The following is an 18,791-nucleotide window of genomic DNA, read 5'->3' on the forward strand; positions in this document are numbered from 1 at the left end:
GCTCGGGAGGCTGAGGCAAGAGAATCGCGTAAGCCCAAGAGTTAGAGGTTGCTGTGAGCCGTGTGACACCACGGCACTCTACCCGAGGGCGGTACAGTGAGACTCTGTCTCTACAAAAAAAAAAAAAAAAAAGAAGGTTATAAGCTACAAAAGGACATTGTGCAACAAACTGGAGGATGAACTGGCAAATTCCTCCCAAGAGTGAGGAAAGAAGAGGATAGTTAGAGAGTGGGAAAGAATGGATAATTGTGTTAAATGCTGAGAAATCAACTAAGGTGGCTTGGCACCTTTGGCTCAAGCGGCTAAGGCGCCAGCCACATACACCTGAGCTGGCGGGTCTGAATCCAGCCCAGACCCGCCAAACAATGATGGCTGCAACCAAAAAAATAGCCAGGCGTTGTGGCAGGCACCTGTAGTCCCAGCTACTTGGGAGGCAGAGGCAGGAGAATCGCTTGAGCCCAGGAGTTGGAGGTTGCTGTGAGCTGTGATGCCACAGCACTCTACGCAGGGCAACAGCTTGAGGCTCTGTCTCAAAAAAAAAGAAAAGAAATCAACTAAGGTACTGAATGAACAGCATCCGTTATATTTAGCATAATGGTGATGAATGATGACCTTAACAAGAGCAGCTGTACTGGTAAGGTGCCAAGAGAAGTCAACTAGAGTAGATGGAGGAGCTAAGTAAGGGTCACAGGTGATTGAGGACAAACAGCAAGTACAGATGACACTTTAAGATGCTGAAGCTAGGCTGGGCGTGGTGGCTCACAACTGTAATCCTGGCACTCTGGGAGGCCAAGGCAAAAGGATTCCTTGAGCTCAGGAGTCTGACAGCAGCCTGAGCAAGAGATATCCATCTCTACTAAAAACAGAAAAAATGAGCCAGACATTGTAGTAGAGGCCTGTAGTAGAGGGCGGTAGAGTGAGACCCTGTCTCTACAAAAAAAAAAAAAAAAAAGAAAAGCATTTGAAATGTTTCCTGCAGAGTGAGAGATCAAATACTAAAAGAAATGATGTAACATTTTCATGATACTGAGGGTTCTGTTGAGGTTGAGCACCATCAAATGTACAGTGCTATCAATGTGCCTGGTACGCACACAAGTGGTGCTTAGCTGCCCAGGTGTAAAAGTGCAGCGGGTTCAATTCATCCATGGCTGGGCATTTGGCAGAAGGATGCAGACAGGAGAAACAAGGGAGTTTGTTTGCAGCCGAGGAAGGATCAAACTGAAATGGGAGGCCACAGATAGCTATGAAAGGAAGAAAACTGTAAACTTTCATATATGATTCTAAGTACGTTAATATATTATATTAACCCATTTAATTGTCATAACAACCTTTGGGTGTCATCATTACCACTAAACACAGAAAACTAAAGCACAGACGTTATGTAAGGTGCTCAAGTTGACAGCTAGTAAGAGGAGAATGGGTCAAACAGATTATCTATGTGGATGCTGAAGGGCCAGGGATATCCTGTTCATTCAGCACAATGGACTCCTACTTCCCACGACACACAGAAAGTGACAGCACCAAGCTTCTACACTTGCCATGTCCTCTGCCTAGAAAACCTTCAGTTGGCTGGGTCTTGTATGAAGCCTTTCGATGAATCTTCAGCATATCTTCCCATTCTATTTTAAACTTCTCATCATCTAAAATTAACTTCTTCACTTGTGTATTACTAGTTTGTCTCCCTGGCATGAAAAAAGGCTTTGTAGGAGCAGAAACCCTGTGTATTTTGTATACCAGAATATATGCCAGCATCAAAAACAAAGCCTAGTTAATATGCCCAGTCAACAGGTGATTCACATGCCCTGGTTAAATGAAATGAATGAATTCACACTTGTTCTTTAAACCAAGTTATTTAGGACTGGTACCTGGCAGAAAGTTGGCCTATTTCAATTGTGTGTGTATACGTGAGTATTTTAAGATGATACAACTACTGTGTCTTCTTAAAAAGATTTCAATTTTTCACTATTTCAGAATGGCCTTCTTTTTGGTTTTAATTATCAATCTGTGTCACAGATGAATGTACTTCTATTGCAAAATATTCAAGCAGGCTTCCCCATATCAACTACTAGTCAAAATATAAAGAATTTTTAAGGTCATGGAGAGAAATTTCTACTACATCTAAAGTGCCTCATATGGTTTACAGTAAGCACTCAATAAATATTTACTGACAGAGTGAAAGATCACCTAAGAAAAATAACACAGCAAAAGAAAATCACAATCACTTTTAAGTTATCAACATTTTACATCTTACCTGTAACTGCAAAATTTTCCATTTTTTTGCTAAGTCTTTGCTTTTCTTGTTCAAGCTGATAAACAACAGTTTCCAGGTCTGATTTTATAAGGAGTTCCTCACTCAGTCTCTCCTTTTCTTTATTGCATAAGTTTAATTCCTGCCAATTTTAATCCTGTAATTAAGATTTCTAACAACTTTATAAAATATTATAGCACTTAGAAGTAAAAAGGTATCTTTGTAAACACATTTATATAACAATTCATGTATGTAGAGACAGTGTGTGCATATGTGTGTGTCCAAAAACTTTAAATTGGTCAAAAATATGGTTTCAACTAAAGTTAACAAAGTACCATAAGAGCCACACATCAACGTTTTTAGTGAATTAGATCTTATATTCTCTTCTGTTTAGCATATTGCCCTATTTTTTCTAAATGAGTTATGTACCTGTAGAATAAAACATTTTAAAGTTTATGTTTAAAAAGAAGGCAGAGGTCGGCACAGTGTAATGTGCCTACAGTTCCAGCTACTCAAGAGACAGGAGGACAGCTTGAAGCAGGTGTTGGGAGGCTGCAAAGCACTACAGTCAGCCCAGGGAATAGCCGCTCCAGCCTGGGCAACGCAGTGAGACTGTATTTCAAAAAATAAATAAATACATCTTACAGGGGTATTTGCGAAACTTGGTAAATGTAGAATGTAAATGTTTTGGCACAGTAACTGAGATAATGCCGGAAAGGCTATGTTAACCACTATGATAAAAATGTGTCAAATGGTTTATGAAGTAAGTGTATGATGCCCCATAATCATATCATTGTATACAGTTATGATTTAATAAAAAAATTAAAAAAAAAAATAAATAAATAAATAAATAAATAAATAAAAAACAGAAGAAGGCAGTAGGAAGACACAGCACTCTAAGTGTATCTGTGAGTACTGGTCCTTCTCTCAGCATCATCTGCACAGTGGAAAGAAGATCAGGATGCGGAGGGTTCACTGGCACACATGTGAAGTATTCTGCAGTGTTCAGCATATTTACCATAATAGTAAGAACTAACTAGATGTTAGTGCTAAAATCACCATTACTAACATTACTGGGAAAAATAAGAAAGGTCAGACAGTAACTACAGCAACATCTTACTGCCAGCTGACACAACTGAAACTTGTCACAGTTCTGAGATAAGCATCATGAATCACACTCAATATTTAGTGTGCATATAAACAGCAGTGAACAAACAACAAAAATCCCTGCCTGCATGGAGCATACGTTTTAGTGAAAACATCATCAAAACACCTACATTTATTGACACCATGAGGGAATGTTATAATATTTCTGAGACTCAAGAGTGCACATTTAGCAGATTTAGCTAACTCAGTTACTGTCAAACACTTGCTAAATTGAATCAAAAGGAAGCCATTGCGATATGCTGTTCAAAGTACATACAAAATCAGCAAGCATTTGAGTATCCATGTGTGCCGGCCTATTAGAAGGGCTTCTTTTTTAATTGACTTGTATCACCAGGACATTGGAGCTAGACTGTGTAAAAGAAAACTTGGAAATCAGTATTAGTGTTTTTTTTTCCCAATCTGATGGAAGACTCTTTCAATGGGCTATTCAAAAAATTCTCAAACTTTAGGTGACCACCGGTTTCTATCTGCCAGCAAGACGTTTTTTCTGCCAGTTCCAGACTGTAACACACGTCCAACCTGCAGCCCCTGGGTCACAAGCTGATTTTGTGAGGACTTCTTTTGCTTTTTGTGGTGTCTGATATCACAAGAAGTACGCAGAGACCTTTTTAGTGCTAACCAGCTTTTGTTAGTGTTTGTGTACTTACTATGTGTCCCATGTGTCCCAAGGTAATCCTTATTCCTCCAATGTTTGGCAGAGAGAAAAAAGGCTGGACCTTGTGTAGATCTATGTGCTATAGCGAGGCTCCTATTGAGATGTGTTTTTCATGAGAAGACTAACTGAACAAGTAATGTGACTAGGGAAAAGGTATCAACAAACAAAGCTGTCAAAACTGGAATGAGTACTTTTTATAATAGTTAATAAATATATCAAATAATTATCAATCTGATTTTAATAACCTACTGTAATGAGATTAAAGAATTATAAAAATATTAAATCGTATGTCCATCCAGCAGAGTATTATCTAGCCATAAAAACTATGAATACTGATGCATGCTGCACCACGCCTGAGCCTTGAAAACACTATGCTTGGTGAAAGATGGCAGACACAAAAGGCCACATATTACACAATTCCATTTATGTGGAATGGCAAGACATGTTGTCAGGAGCTCAGCAGCAAAATAAGGCACAAAAATGTTCTTATGAAAATGCTGGCAATCCACTCTTACCCCAACTTACCAGTTCAAGTTTTGCAACTGTTTCTTCAAGATCCCGCATTTCAAAGAATTTTCTTTTAATCTCTTTCTAGGAATAAAAAGCCTATTAGATAAATACCTAAAAGTCTAAGAAAACTTACCACTAAGTTACAATGCAAATAAGACAAAATAATTTTTTCAGTAACATATGTTCCTTCTCCCCAGTTGAGATCTGAGGCTTTAGCCCTAACAATTTCCATGAAGAGGCAAAATTGAGAATTCCCTTTAATCTTTTAATATCTCAAATGCTTACACGAACATATTTGTGGCATTTGAAGAGGGCTACTTGTAAATCTTGTAAGAATCTTGATTTTTTGAGTATATTTTACGGCACTGTCACTTCCTGATTTTCCTAACCTATTTGCTTTCTCCTCACCTTTTACCAACCTGAATCCTCCATATTACACCTGAGAGAGCAGAATGCCAGGATCTAAAATTTATACCCAACAGGAATCTATTGTTGAGCCAAGCTGTCACTCCTGAGCATTGCCAATGGGAAACAAGGAGCTGTGTTCAGTATGTTGTATGCATGAGCACAGAAGATGCAAAAGGAGGTGGAAAAAGAGAGGAACGAGACACAGGCATGTTACACTGAAACTAAAACCACAAAGAATTAAAACTGCACTAATCGTGTACTTTTTCAAGACTATTTTGGCGAGCGAGGGTTCCCTCTGAGATTCCATATGAATTTTGGAATTTTTTTCTGCAATTGGGATTTTGAAAAGTATTGCACTGAATCTGTAGGTCATCTTGGGTAGTACTGACACCTTAATAATATTACGTCTCACAATCTAAGGAAACACAATGTCTTTCCATTTATTTGTGTCTTCTTTAACTTCTTTCAGCAAGGTTTTATGGGTTTTCAAGTATACAGGGCTCTCACTTCATCAGTTAAGTTTATTCGCAAGTATTTTATTCTTTTTGATGCTATTGTAAATGGGATTATTTTCTTAATGTCATTTTTGGATCGTTCATTTCAGTGTATAAAAAAGCACCTAATTATTGTGTGTTGATTTGTATCCTGAGCTTCGCTGAATTCATTTATCAGTTCTCATTTGTGTGGAATCTTTAGGGTTTTCTACATATCAGATCATGTCATTGTGAAAAAAGATAATTTTACACATTTTTTGCAATTTGCATGCCTTTTATTTCTTTTTCTTGCCAACTGCTGTGGCTAGGACTTCCAGTAAGTACTTCATTGAATAGAAATGACAAGAGTGGGCTTCTTTACACTTTTAGCTTTTTACCATTGAGTAGGATGTTTGCTGTGGGCTTTTATTATATTGAGAGTTTCTTTTTATTCCACTAATAAGTGGGGATGACACTATACAAAATTAATTCAGTGACACAGAGCAATGGTCTTCAACTAGGTTATACCTACTCCTGAGATAACATGAAGACGTTCCAAGTATTATGAAAAACGATGATATGCACAAAGTTTTAAGGAACAATATATGGATCTTTCATCTGCATATACCATGTACAGTGCTTCTTAAAAATAATCTAAGAACGTGCTTGTGGTCTTGGTATCGTTTGACTTGTGCATTCCCATCATCCCTTCCACAGCTGCCTTTCTCTCACTGTTCAAAAAAAGCATGCAAGCATATCTCATTCACGACACAATGGTGTCTCACAATACTAACAAACTTTTGGAGCACCACATAAAAAGATAATATGAAATGTTGGAGTGGCCAAAGGCTTGAAATAAGACCCTATTTTCTCCCATTATGTTTCATTAAGAGATGTATTCCTAATAAAATTTTACTTTTGTAATTTAATAAATATTTATGAATATTTGTATTTATAACTTTAATTATTAATAATTGTAATAATACTATCCAAAGAAAAATGTTAATGCTTTGAAACTTACAGTCACAGAAAATTTTTACATATAAAAAATTTCAATTTAGGCTCAGTGCCCATACAAAGTGGTCACAGCGCCGGCAACATACACTGAGGCTGGTGAGCTGGAACCCAGCCCAGCCCAGCCCAGCTAAATAACAATGCCAACTACAACAAAAAAATAGCCAAGCGTTGTGGCGGGTGCCTGTAGTCCCAGCTACTTGGGAGGCTGAGGCAAGAGAATCGCTTAAGTCTAACAGTTTGAGGTTACTGCGAGCTATGACACAGCACTCTACTGAGGGCGACATAGTTGAGACTCTCTCTCAAAAAAAAAAAAAATTTTTTTTCAATTCATATGCTTTTTTTATTGCAGACGCATGATCACAAAAAGACATTTAAGGCTGTGCACCATGCCTCACGCCTGTAATCCTAGCACTCAGGAGGCTGAAGTAGGAGAACTGCTTGAGCTCAGTAGTTGGAGATCAGCCTGAGCAAGAGAAACTGGACTGAATTTAGTAATTAGTATTGGTGTTTGTTTTCAATATTACAGGAGACTCTTTCCACCACTATTAGCTAGGAGTGGTGGGGTGTGTGTGTCTGTTGTCCCAGGTACCTGGGAGGCTGAGGGCTGAGGCAGAAGGATCACGTGAGCCCAGGGGTTTGAGGGTGCTGTGAGCTATGATGCTACTGCACTCTAGCTGGTACAACAGAGAGAGCTCTTTCACTCAAAAAAAAAAAAAAAAAGACATTCAGTGAGGGCAAGAAGAAATAATTCTCAGAGAGCAAAAATTCTTTAAGAGGATCCCACTGACTGAGTTCTCAAAGTTCACATAGGTGAGCTGGTCGCTGCGTACACAGAAGCCACTTAAGACTTCATGGCCTGATTATATATTGATTTCATAACAGTATTGAGTGCATTGGGTATTTTTTTTTCAGGGGAGGGGAGGGAGGTAGATGGGTGGGGGAAGGGTCATCGGAGGGACCTCACCTACTGTGCATATTGGAAGGGTACATAAATATATTAAGAGTAGAGTATAAATGTCTAAACACAACAATTAAATAAGTGAGGTGAATGCTATGTTAACCAATTTGATGTAAACATTCCAAATGGTATATCAAATCAACACATTGTACCCCATAAATGCAGTAATGTACACAGTTATGATCTAATAAAAAAAAAGACTTCATGGAAAAAAAAAAAAGACATTCAAGTTACAATAGAATAAAATTTTGTGGGAGTTTCAAGAAGAAAGGTGACTTAAACTTATTGGATATAGTTAAAAGAATTGTGAGTCAACCTGATGTTAAGAGATTAGTACTTATAAGAGTGGAAATTTCATCCTTTCCATCTATTTAAACTTAAAGATGAAAAATGTTAGCTACCAAATGATTTTTTTCAGTACATAGTTTTAAAAACATCTTTAAAGGATTCTTGAGCAAGAAATGACATAGAGAACCAACTTTGGAAGTTCCCTCACAGTGTAGAGATCAAAGGACAGAGATGAAAATCTTGAAGAAAAACAGAATTGGCAGATCTATCCTAAGAGTAACAGTGCTTCAGAAAGATATTCAAACAACTAGAACAAATGCAATCACTTAGAGGGTACCAACAATAGTTTAGAAAATCTTGAACTGCCCAAACAAAGAAAATCCAAAAAATAAACCAAAAACCTGAATACGGGTATGAAAAGGTTTTGAGGGCACTGTGTGAGAACTGACGAGCTCTCCGCACAACCTGGACGTTCCCTTACCTTTGCTTCCCCCAGTTCTTGGTCAGCGGTCAGGAGCACTGCTTCTTTATGTCTTTCTAACTGCTGCGCTAGCTGATCTATTTCAGTTAATTCTTGGCAGAGTTTTTCATTTTTGTTACTTAAATTAACAACCTCAGATGTAACTGTTTCCTTGCTTTCCATAAGCTCTTGTATACGCTTCTCCAGGTCCTTATTGGCTTGCTGAAGAAAGTCAACCTATATTGAATTTATAATTTATAAGGTATGTGAGTTGGAAAATTATCCTAAATACTTACAAAATAATATTTCAAAAAAATTATGCTTTAAAAGATACAGCTATTTTGTATTTGCAAACTTAGTGGCTTAATGAAAATACATATCCTGGCTTTACTTTTCAAGCACAGAAAGGGGAAGAAATTTGTGTGAACTTTTTTCCAACACAGAGTTGCACTCCTATGACAAAAATATCATCATGATGATAATATTATTCTAGACTGTGTTGTCCAATATAGTAGCTATGAGGACCCACATGTGGCTCATGAGTGCTTGAAATGTGGTTAGTTCAAACTGAGATATGCTATAAGTGTAAAGTATACACAGAATTTCAAATACAATACAAAGAAAAAAATACGCATGTAAATTATAATACATATTATATGTAGCTCATCATGTTTCTATTGGACAGCACTGGGCTAGAGCTACTATTGATATTTTTTACTTATTCTACTCTGTTTGCTGCCCAGGCAGCTCTGACAGATCTAAATTTCTAAAGGTCACATATCATGCTGCGTGAACTCTCCTGCTCTTTTATCCTTGGGTCAAATACATGGCAAGAGAATTCACTATGTACGTAGATAAAAGTTAGGTGTTTGATTTTCATATATATTTTTAAATCATCCTTTAATGGAGACTTTGTCTCTATCAAATTTTTCCTATTACAAACAATACCTCAGTGAGCAAACCCTGCCACTTTTACAACCCATAGACCATTATAAGTACTCAGAATTTTACACGCTCAGTGTAATAGAGACAAAAGCCATTACCTGAATATTTAAATGAGCAATGAGTTTTTCATTGGCTTTATTTCTGGACTCCAGAGAGAGGACATCAGGGGAGCGACCACCGTCCAAAGCAACTGACAGTCGTTCTATCTCTCGTTCTCTTAGCTCAATCTAAGGACATAAAGCCATGCTGCCATTTAAAAAAATCTGGTTTTGAACAAAATGATTAACACTGAACAAACATTTATTTGGATATACTTTTTTCTTATCTACCACAATGTATGCAAGAGATAAACCTTCATATTTTTACCCACACAAACATGCACATATACACAGCAAAAATAACAGAAAATGTCAACACAAGTATTGTCAATACAACTTTTGTAAATATTTGTATTGAATAGGGTGGCACCTGTGGCTCAGTCGGTAGGGTGCCGGCCCCATATACCGAGGGTGGAGGGTTCAAACCCGGCCCCGGCCAAACTGCAACCAAAAAATAGCCGGGCGTTGTGGCGGGCGCCTGTAGTCCCAGCTACTCGGGAGGCTGAGGCAAGAGAATCGCTTAAGCCCAGGAGTTGGAGGTTGCTGTGAGCTGTGTGAGGCCACGGCACTCTACCGAGGGCCATAAAGTGAGACTCTGTCTCTACAAAAAAAAAAATATGTATTTGTATTGAATAGATTTCTTCCAATATAATTTTTCCTTATCTAAGAATTAGGCGAAGTGTATATAAAAAGAAACTTGCTAGCAAATTACATATATGCCAAAGTACTGGAACTGAGTCAGAACTACTTCAGTGGAATAAATGTGGAATAAAGGAATGATATAAGATACTAAGAAAAGTGAGTTGCCACTGAACCTCAACATTAAAAGGAATAAAAGGTGGGGAGAATTTAATTAACTATTATTTAGAAAACAGACATACAATCAAAAAGAATCACTACTAACCATGAACTGATTAATTTACATGCAAAAACTTGGAAAAACCCACATTTTCAAGTGTTGGTTTTCTTTCTCAAACAAAACAAAACAAAACATAACCTGAGAACAGAATCAGTCAATTCAACAACTGAGCACAGAGCTAGACCATGAATAAAATCTGGTCCCTGGGGCGGCGCCTGTGGCTCAGTGAGTAGGGCGCCGGCCCCATATACCGAGGGTGGCGGGTTCAAACCCAGCCCCGGCCAAACTGCAACAAAAAAACAGCCGGGCATTGTGGCGGGCGCCTGTAGTCCCAGCTGCTCCGGAGGCTGAAGCAAGAGAATCACATAAGCCCAAGAGCTGGAGGTTGCTGTGAGCCGTGTGACGCCACGGCACTCTACCGAGGGTGGTACAATGAGACTCTGTCTCTACAAAAAAAAAAAAAAAAAAAAAAATCTGGTCCCTGACTTTCGGGAACACACACCTTCACAGGAAAAACTAGCAAGTAAACCAATAATTGTTATCTAATATGGTATTCGAAGATAAAATTAAAAAAGGGAAATAAGCATAGGGCACCAAAGTAGTTAAGGGAATGAAGTACTTTACTGTGCACGGTATGAGTGTGCATGCAGAAATAGTGAAGGCTTTACCAAATAAGTAAGTGCAACTAAGTTATAAATGATGCTATAAAACAGATGGAAAGAGGGGTGTTCCAGGCAGTGACACAAAAGCATAAAACAACATGGCATGTCTGAGGCAGCAGAAATGGCTCAGTATGATGGGACAGTAATGTACAAGGAGACTAGTGGTTGATGATGAGTCTGAAGAATTAGGTGGAATCTAATGATGGTAACTCTGGACTGAAGGATGAATTTATAGTTTAAAAAACCTGAGGCAGGGAGACCTACTGCAAGAACGTAAGAGAGACAAGTGAGGCCTAAAATGAAACAGTGCTGTAGGGTAGAACAGAAGAAGCAAGTTTAATAAGTATTTAGGCAGAAGAATCGTGAGGTAAATGGTGTGCAAAGGCAAGAGAACGAGACATAGAAAGACTGCAGAATGTGAACCCGGACAGACGGTGATGCTACCAACGCAAGGAGAAAACAGCAGTGAAACAGTAATAACTACAAGAAATTGTTTGTTTTAATCAGAAAGGTCAAGCTATTGGTTCCAAAACCCTCAGGCCCCTCATAAAAATGATAAAAATCGGGCTCGGTGCCTGTGGCTCAAGTGGCTAAGGCGCCAGCCACATACATCTGAGCTGGCGGGTTCAAATCCAGCCCGGGGCCACCAAACAACAATGACGGCTGCAACCAAAAAATAGTCAGGCGTTGTGGCAGCTGCCTGTAGTCCCAGCTACTTGGGAGGTGTAGGCAGGAGAATCTCTTGAGCCCAGGAGTTGGAGGTTGCTGTGAGCTATGATGCAACAGCACTCTACCCAGGGTGACAGCTTGAGGCTCTGTCTCAAAAAAAAAAAAAAGATAAAGACTGGCCAGTTTATGTTCATAAAGTACTTGGAAAAAATGTGACAGAAGTATGATTATAAACTGAAAAATACCAGTAGCATTCAACTTATACATATTTGATATTTTCACCATCTCTTTATACAGTAAGCTTTTTGTTGACATTTATTATTATTTTATGGACTCCATTTTTGTCCAAATAATCTTCAAAGTATTTTACAAACAGTTATACCAATAGGTAAGTTACACCTATATTTTGTATGCACAGATCACTTCACTCCAAGAAAAAAAAAAAATGCAGTTATGTGCAAAAAATGAAAGATGTGTTACCAGGTTTAAACTTCAGGAAGCATATTAAGAAAGAAAGCCTGTCATTACTCACATCACGGTACAGCCAAGACTCCAATACAAAGTAGGAAAGAACGGAGCTTGCTATGGTTATATGACTTTGCATCTATTAATTTTCCTATTTATTCAGAAAGCTGTTTTAAGAGGTACTCGTGCTTATCGAGAAAACACATAGAAGAGTAACTTTCGAAAAGATTTATGCCAAAAATGACCAAATATGACTTTAAGAACCATAAAAATATAATTATAAAACAAAGCAAACTTCAATAAAATACCTACTGAGATGGAAATACTAATATGACTATAAAATCATATTTGGGAAGATAAATGATACATCTAAAAAAAAGCAAAATGACAAAACAGAACAAAAAGGGCGGCGCCTGTGGCTCAGTGAGTAGGGCGCCAGCCCCATATGCCGAGGGTGGCGGGTTCAAACCCAGCCCCGGCCAAACTGCAACCAAAAAATAGCCGGGCGTTGTGGCGGGCGCCTGTAGTCCCAGCTGCTTGGGAGGCTGAGGCAAGAGAATCGCGTAAGCCCAAGAGTAAAGAGGTTGCTGTGAGCGGTGTGACGCCACGGCACTCTACCCGAGGGCGGTACAGTGAGACTCTGTCTCTACAAAAAAAAAAAAAAAAAAAAAAAAAACAGAACAAAAAAATACTTTATCTCAAAGACTACTGACAGAAATGGACTAAGTGCTCTAAAGCCATACTGGTCATTAACTTTATTAACAAACTGAATTTAAAAAAAAAGATAAAAGCTGTCAAGCTCAGTACCAATAATATCAAATGCAACCCAATTCTATTTGCAATTTCAGCATATCCATCTCAATCCCTCCTATGCAAGTAAATTAAAATCCTACCTGCTTGCTGTAATCTAGCACTCCATTTTCCATCGCTGCTAACTTTTCTTGTAACTGGTGGACTTCCTGTTGAAGTTCTTGAATCCTGAAACACATTTACAACCAACGCCAGTGTTATTTTCTTAAGAAATACAAAATAACGTGAAAGAAAACTAGATGGGTTATTTTATAAATTCCATCCTTTCTGCTTCTCAGCAAGATCTGAGGCACTGTGCCAAGGGTCCCAAAGTCCATGTAAAATATAGCACATCAGTTTGGCGACCATAGCACAGTGGTTACGGCATCAACTACATACACAGAGGCTGGCGGATTCAAACCCAGCCTGGGCCTGCTAAAACAACAGTAACAACTGCAACAACAACAAAAATACCCAGGCGTTGTGGTGGGTGCCTGTAGTCCCAACTCCTCGGGAGGCTGAGGCAAGAGAATTGCTTAAACCCAAGTGTTTGAAGTTGCTATGAGCTGTGACCCCACAGCACTCTAGTGAGGGTGACAAAGTGAGACTATGTCTTAAAATATATATATATATATATATACACACACATATAGCACATCATTGTGGACAGTCAATTTTATGAGTGTAGATAAAAACTGTGTGGTAAATAATTTGAAATTCAAAATACTATGCAATGAAATACCTTACTATTTCATTTTGATCCTCAGGGACAAACTCTCGAAAGCATTGCCGCCAACTCTTAAGTTCAGAAAACTGAAGGTCTAGTCCAAAATTCACAACATTAAGTGAAATAAGAAACTAAAACTGTGGCTCGGCGCCTGTAGCTCAAGGGGCTAAGGCGCCAGCCACATACACCTGAGCTGGCAAGTTCGAATCCAACCTGGGCCTGCCAAACAACAATGACAACTACAACCAAAAATTGGCCAGGTGTTGGGGCGGGTTCCTGTAGTCCCGGCTACTTGGGAGGCTGAGGCAAGAGAACCACTTGAGCCCAGGAGTTGGAGGTTGCTATGAGCTGTGATGCCACTGCACTCTACCCAGTGTAATAGCTTGAGGCTCAGTCTCAAAAAAAAGAAAAAAAAAATACTAAGTGTTTATCTTGACACTAATCAACCTTGTATTATCTAACTGACTACTCTGCAAATCTAAAGAGAAGGAAAATATACAGTAATGCTCTAATTTTCCCAATAACTATAATAAAAAAAACTCTTCATTCTGGAACTTGTTCATTCTCACAGAATCAAGATTTGCCCAAACTATGGGAATTCTCCAAGTATTCCAATATATTTGTACTATATAAATATGACATAATCCACTTTCATACTAGAAAGACGAAGCCTGAAACCAGGTCTGCCTTTAAGAAACATTTTCCATGGAGGAGAATAAATGAGGCTGGATACAGCTTGTCCCTACTATTACCGGAACCAAAGTTTTCACTCATCTAGGTTTAGGAGAAAAGTGGGTAAGCAACTGCACTCCTAGAAATGCAGGACTGAATGCCAACAAAATGTGCATTTGTCAACTAATGGGAACAAGATAATCAAAAGAAATTATGCAGCCCAATTAACTCCTTAAATAATAGTAACAAACAGTCTGAAAGGTCCTAGATTATAATTTTAACAAAAGAATAAGACAAAGTATTTCAGGGTTAAGGCCAGATAACTATATAAATACAGGTATATAATATACTGTGAGAATAAGCAAAGAGAACCTAATTGGAAACTTTTTTTTTAGATTATTATACTGAGATGATAAACTAAAAAAAAATCCCCAAATCCTCTATATAATCTACAAAATAAAAAGTTATCTGGTAGCACCCACAGCTCAGTGGGTACAGCACTGGCCATATACATTGAGGCTGGAGGGTTTGAACCCAGCCCGGGCCAGCTAAAACAACAACGACAGCTGCAACAACAAAAAAAACCAAAATAAAATAAAGTAAAAAAAATAAAAATAGCCAGATGTTGTGGCAGGTGCCTGTAGTCCCAGGTACTTGGGAGGCTGAGGCAAGAGAATTGCTTAAGCCCAGGAGTTTGAGGTTGCTGTGAGCTGTGACGCCACAGTACTCTACCTACCGAGGGCAAAAAAAGTTATCTGCATCAACTGTTTCCACTAGTGTATTCCACAGTTCAAAATGCTTCCGCAGCTGGCACGGCAGAGGCTGTCACTAGTGCTTGCTCCCTCCTTTAAATACCTTACCACTTTCTTAATGGCATTTGTGTATTTCTCTTGTCTCAACTACACTACTGGACGGCAAGCTTCTCAAAGGCAGCAACACTAATTTATCTATCTTTACATCCTCACTATATACAGTGCCCTCCGTCTAGGCGGCTTTATGAAGCATCAATTAAATAGAATTTATATGTGATTCCAATTTTAAGGAAATAGAAAACATGAACCTAGAGAAGGAAACAAGAATTTCAAATCTAGTTATAAATCTATTCATGTCCAACTAGCATTTGACAGAAGTGTGAAGTAATACAGGTTCTGGAAAAGATAACAGCCAGAATTGGTAGCCTGTGGTTCCAGCTACTTGTGAACCAGAGGCAGGAGGATTGCTTAAGTTTAGGGGATCAAGGCTGCAGTGAGCTATGATTGCACCACTGCACCCCAGCCTGGGCAACAGAGAAAGACTGTATCTTTTTAAAAAAAGACAACTCTTACTTAAAGATGTAAGAGCTACAAAGCTTTCAAAGCTACTCTACTGAAAGAGCTTCTAAATTATTTGAAGGCAAGTATGGATGGAAACCTCAGATATACTACTTATTTGAAATCAAAGTTTCAAAACAAGTAAAAACACTGTATATCTTTCAGAAAATATTTATTGAGCGCTTGTGAAAAATTTTCTGCTAAAGGCTGGATATTTAACAAGACAAAGTTGTTCTATCAAGAAACTTACCAATAATGAAGTAATCACTTAACACAAGCCAACAAAAACTTATTTAAAGCACCTGTTATCAGCCACTTGCAGGAGATCTGCAATGTAAGGGTCATCTGGCTGGGGAACTGGATAGGAACTGACTTCAGAGGGAGGAACTGGTTCATCAATTTGCATACGCTGACGCCTAAAAGCAATGCTTCTTTTCTTGCCACCTAAAAAAATAAGTGAGCATCTTAAAAAATTACAAAGATGAACAATGCCTCAGAATCAGATAGTCCAGGTTAATGTTTTGTTATAAAGTATGTCTCTAGCTCAGATTACACACCGATAAAATATTTTCTCCTTTACATGTAAATACCCACCCTTGTCTTTAACCAAACAATGCATTCTTGACAATCTCAACAAGACATTGTTATAAAACAACTTTTACATGTCTGCATTCTTGGTACATACAGCCATACGGCATTTTACTGTGCTAGGCATTGCTGCACTTCACAGATGCTGCATTTTTTTTTTTTTTACAAAGTGAAGGCATGTGGCAACTGCAGGAAGCAAGTCTATCCATGCCATTTTCCAACGGCATGTGCTCGTGTTTCTGTGTCATAGTTTGGTAATTCTCACCATTGTTCAAAGTTTTTCATTATTATAATTTCTGTAATGGTGATCTTTGATGCTACTATTGTAAATGTTTTAGAGAGCTATGAACCTGGCCTGTATAAGACAGTGAACTTAATTGATACAGGCTGTGCACATCCTGACTGCTCCACTGGCCGTTCCCCTGCCTCTTTCCCTTTCCTTGGGCCTCCCTATTCTCTGAAACACAACAATACCAAAATTAGGCCAATCACAACCCTATAAAGGCCTCTAAAGTGTTTAAGTGAAAAGAAGTCACACATCTCTCTCCTGAAATCAAAAGCTTGAAATGATGAAGTTTAGTGAGGAAGGCATATCAAAAGCCAAGACAGGCCATAAGCCAGGCCTTCCCCACAGAACAGTTAGCCAAGATGTGAATGTAAAGGAAAAGCTCTTGAAGGAAGTTAAAAGTGCTACTTCAGTGAACACACAAAATGATCAGAAAGCAATGGAGAAAGTTTTAGGGGTGTGGACAGATCAAACCAGCCATAATATTCCCCTCACCAAAGCCTAATCCAGAGCAAGGACCTCTCTTGGATTCTATAAAGCAGTGGTTCTCAACCGTCCTAACACCACAATGTATTTTCATTGTTAAAAAGGGGTCGCGATTGGGTGGCACCTGTGGCTCAAAGGGATAGAGCACCAGTCCCATATGCTAGAGGTGGTGGGTTCAAACCCAACCCTGGCCAAAAACTACAAAAAAAAAAAAAAAGGGGTCGCGATCCACAGGTTGAGAACAGCTGGTATAAAAGCTGAGAGGGGTGAGAAAGCTGCAGAGGAACAGCTGGAAGCTGGTAGAGGTTGGAACACGAGGTTTAAAGGAAGAACCCAACCCCATAACGTACAAGGGCAAGTTGAAGCAGCAAGTGCTGATGGAGAAGCTACAGCAAGTTACCCAGATCTAGACAGGATCAGTGATGAAGGTGGCTACACTACACAACAGACGAGTGTAGATGAAACGGCCTTCTATTGGAAAAAGATACTATCTAGGGCTTTCATAGCTAGAGAAGTTAACGCCTGGCTGCCAAGGGCAGACTAACTTTCTTCTAAGTGGGTAACACAGCCGGTGACTTTAAGTTGAAGCCAGTTCTCACTTACTATTCTGAAAATTCTAGGGCTCTGAAAACTTAGGCTCAATCGACTCTGCCTACGCTCTATAAATGAACAACAAAGCCTAGATGACACACATCTGCCACAGCATGGTTTACTGAATATTTTAGGCCCAGTATTAAAACCTACTATGCAGAAAAAAAAGATTCCTTTCAACATATTACTATTCATTGATCATGTACAAGGATTTGAATTTTTTTTCCATGCCTGCTAACACAACATCCACTTTGCATGGATCAAGGAATAATTTCAACTTTCAAGTCTTGTTATTTAAGAAATACATGTATTTCATAAGGCTATAGCTGCCAATGACAGTGACTCCTCTGATGGAACTGGGCAAAGTAAATTGAAAACCTTCTGGACAGGATTCACCATCTAGACAGTAAGAACATTCATGATTCATCAGAGTTTGGAAGAATTTGGTTCTAAGCCTCACGGATGTCTTCGAGGGGTTCAGGGTGTCAGAGGAGGAAGTCACTGCAGACATGGTGGAAAATGTAAGAGAACCAGAATTAGAAGTGCAGACTGATGATATAATTAAATTGAAGCAATCTCATGATAAAATTTGAATGGTTAAGAAGTTGCTTCCTGGGCGGCGCCTGTGGCTCAAGGAGTAGGGTGCCGGTCCCATATGCCAGAGGTGGCGGGTTCAAACCCAGCCCTGGCCAAAAAAAAAAAAAAAAAAAAAAAAAAAAAGAAGTTGCTTCTTATGGATGAGCAAAGAAAGTAGTTTCTTGAGATGCAATCTACTCCTGGTAAAAATTCTGTGAGCACTGCTGACATGACCACTTAGACACTTATTACAGAAACTTAGTTAATAAAGCAGAGGGAGAGGTGGAGAGGATTGAGTCCAATTTTGAAATAAGTTTTCCTGTGGGTAAGATGCTATCAAATAGTATCACATGACACAAAGAAACCTTTCATGAAAGGAAGAGGCAATTCATGCAGTGAACTTCATTGTTGTCTTACTTGAAGAAATGCCACAGCTACCTCAACTTTCGGCAACTACCACCCTGGTCAGTCAGCAAACATCATCATCAAGTCAAAAATCCTCCACCAGCAAAAAGATTACTGAAGACATCCTGAAGATGATCATTACCATTTGTTAGCAATAAAGCCTTTTTGGGGGGAGGGTGGAAAGGGACAGTAAGAACATTCATGATTCATGAATCATGCCGCCACAGTACAGTGGCATCATCATAGCTCACTACAACCTCAAACTTGTGGGCTCAAGAGATCCTCCTGCTTCAGCCTCCCAAAGTGCTAGGATTGTAAGCATGAGCCACTACACAAACCCCCAAAGCACTTTTTAATTAAGGTCTGTACATTTTCTAGACATAATTATAGTTAACACACTACAGTACAGTCTAGACATAACTTTTACATGTACTGGGGAAGAAAATAATGTGCACAGCTCACTTTATTACAGGATTCAC

General features: G+C 38.8%; 1 protein-coding gene across 3 annotated transcripts in view; it reads right to left on the minus strand.

Moving 5' to 3' along the window:
• The window catches only part of CEP135 (centrosomal protein 135), an 82,799-nt gene that overhangs the window by 51,984 nt on the left and 12,024 nt on the right, over positions 1-18,791 (minus strand). For all 3 annotated transcript variants that reach the window (XM_053607155.1, XM_053607156.1, XM_053607154.1), the window contains exons 5-10: positions 15,683-15,824; positions 12,776-12,860; positions 9,228-9,356; positions 8,206-8,421; positions 4,596-4,661; positions 2,252-2,390 (exon numbers count right to left, since the gene is read on the minus strand). In XM_053607155.1, the coding sequence (XP_053463130.1) occupies positions 2,252-2,390; positions 4,596-4,661; positions 8,206-8,421; positions 9,228-9,356; positions 12,776-12,860; positions 15,683-15,824 (777 nt within the window). The remainder of the gene's footprint in view (positions 1-2,251; positions 2,391-4,595; positions 4,662-8,205; positions 8,422-9,227; positions 9,357-12,775; positions 12,861-15,682; positions 15,825-18,791) is intronic.

This window comes from Nycticebus coucang, chromosome 10 (genome assembly GCF_027406575.1).
Source record: "Nycticebus coucang isolate mNycCou1 chromosome 10, mNycCou1.pri, whole genome shotgun sequence".
Taxonomy (NCBI): Eukaryota; Metazoa; Chordata; class Mammalia; order Primates; family Lorisidae; genus Nycticebus; species Nycticebus coucang.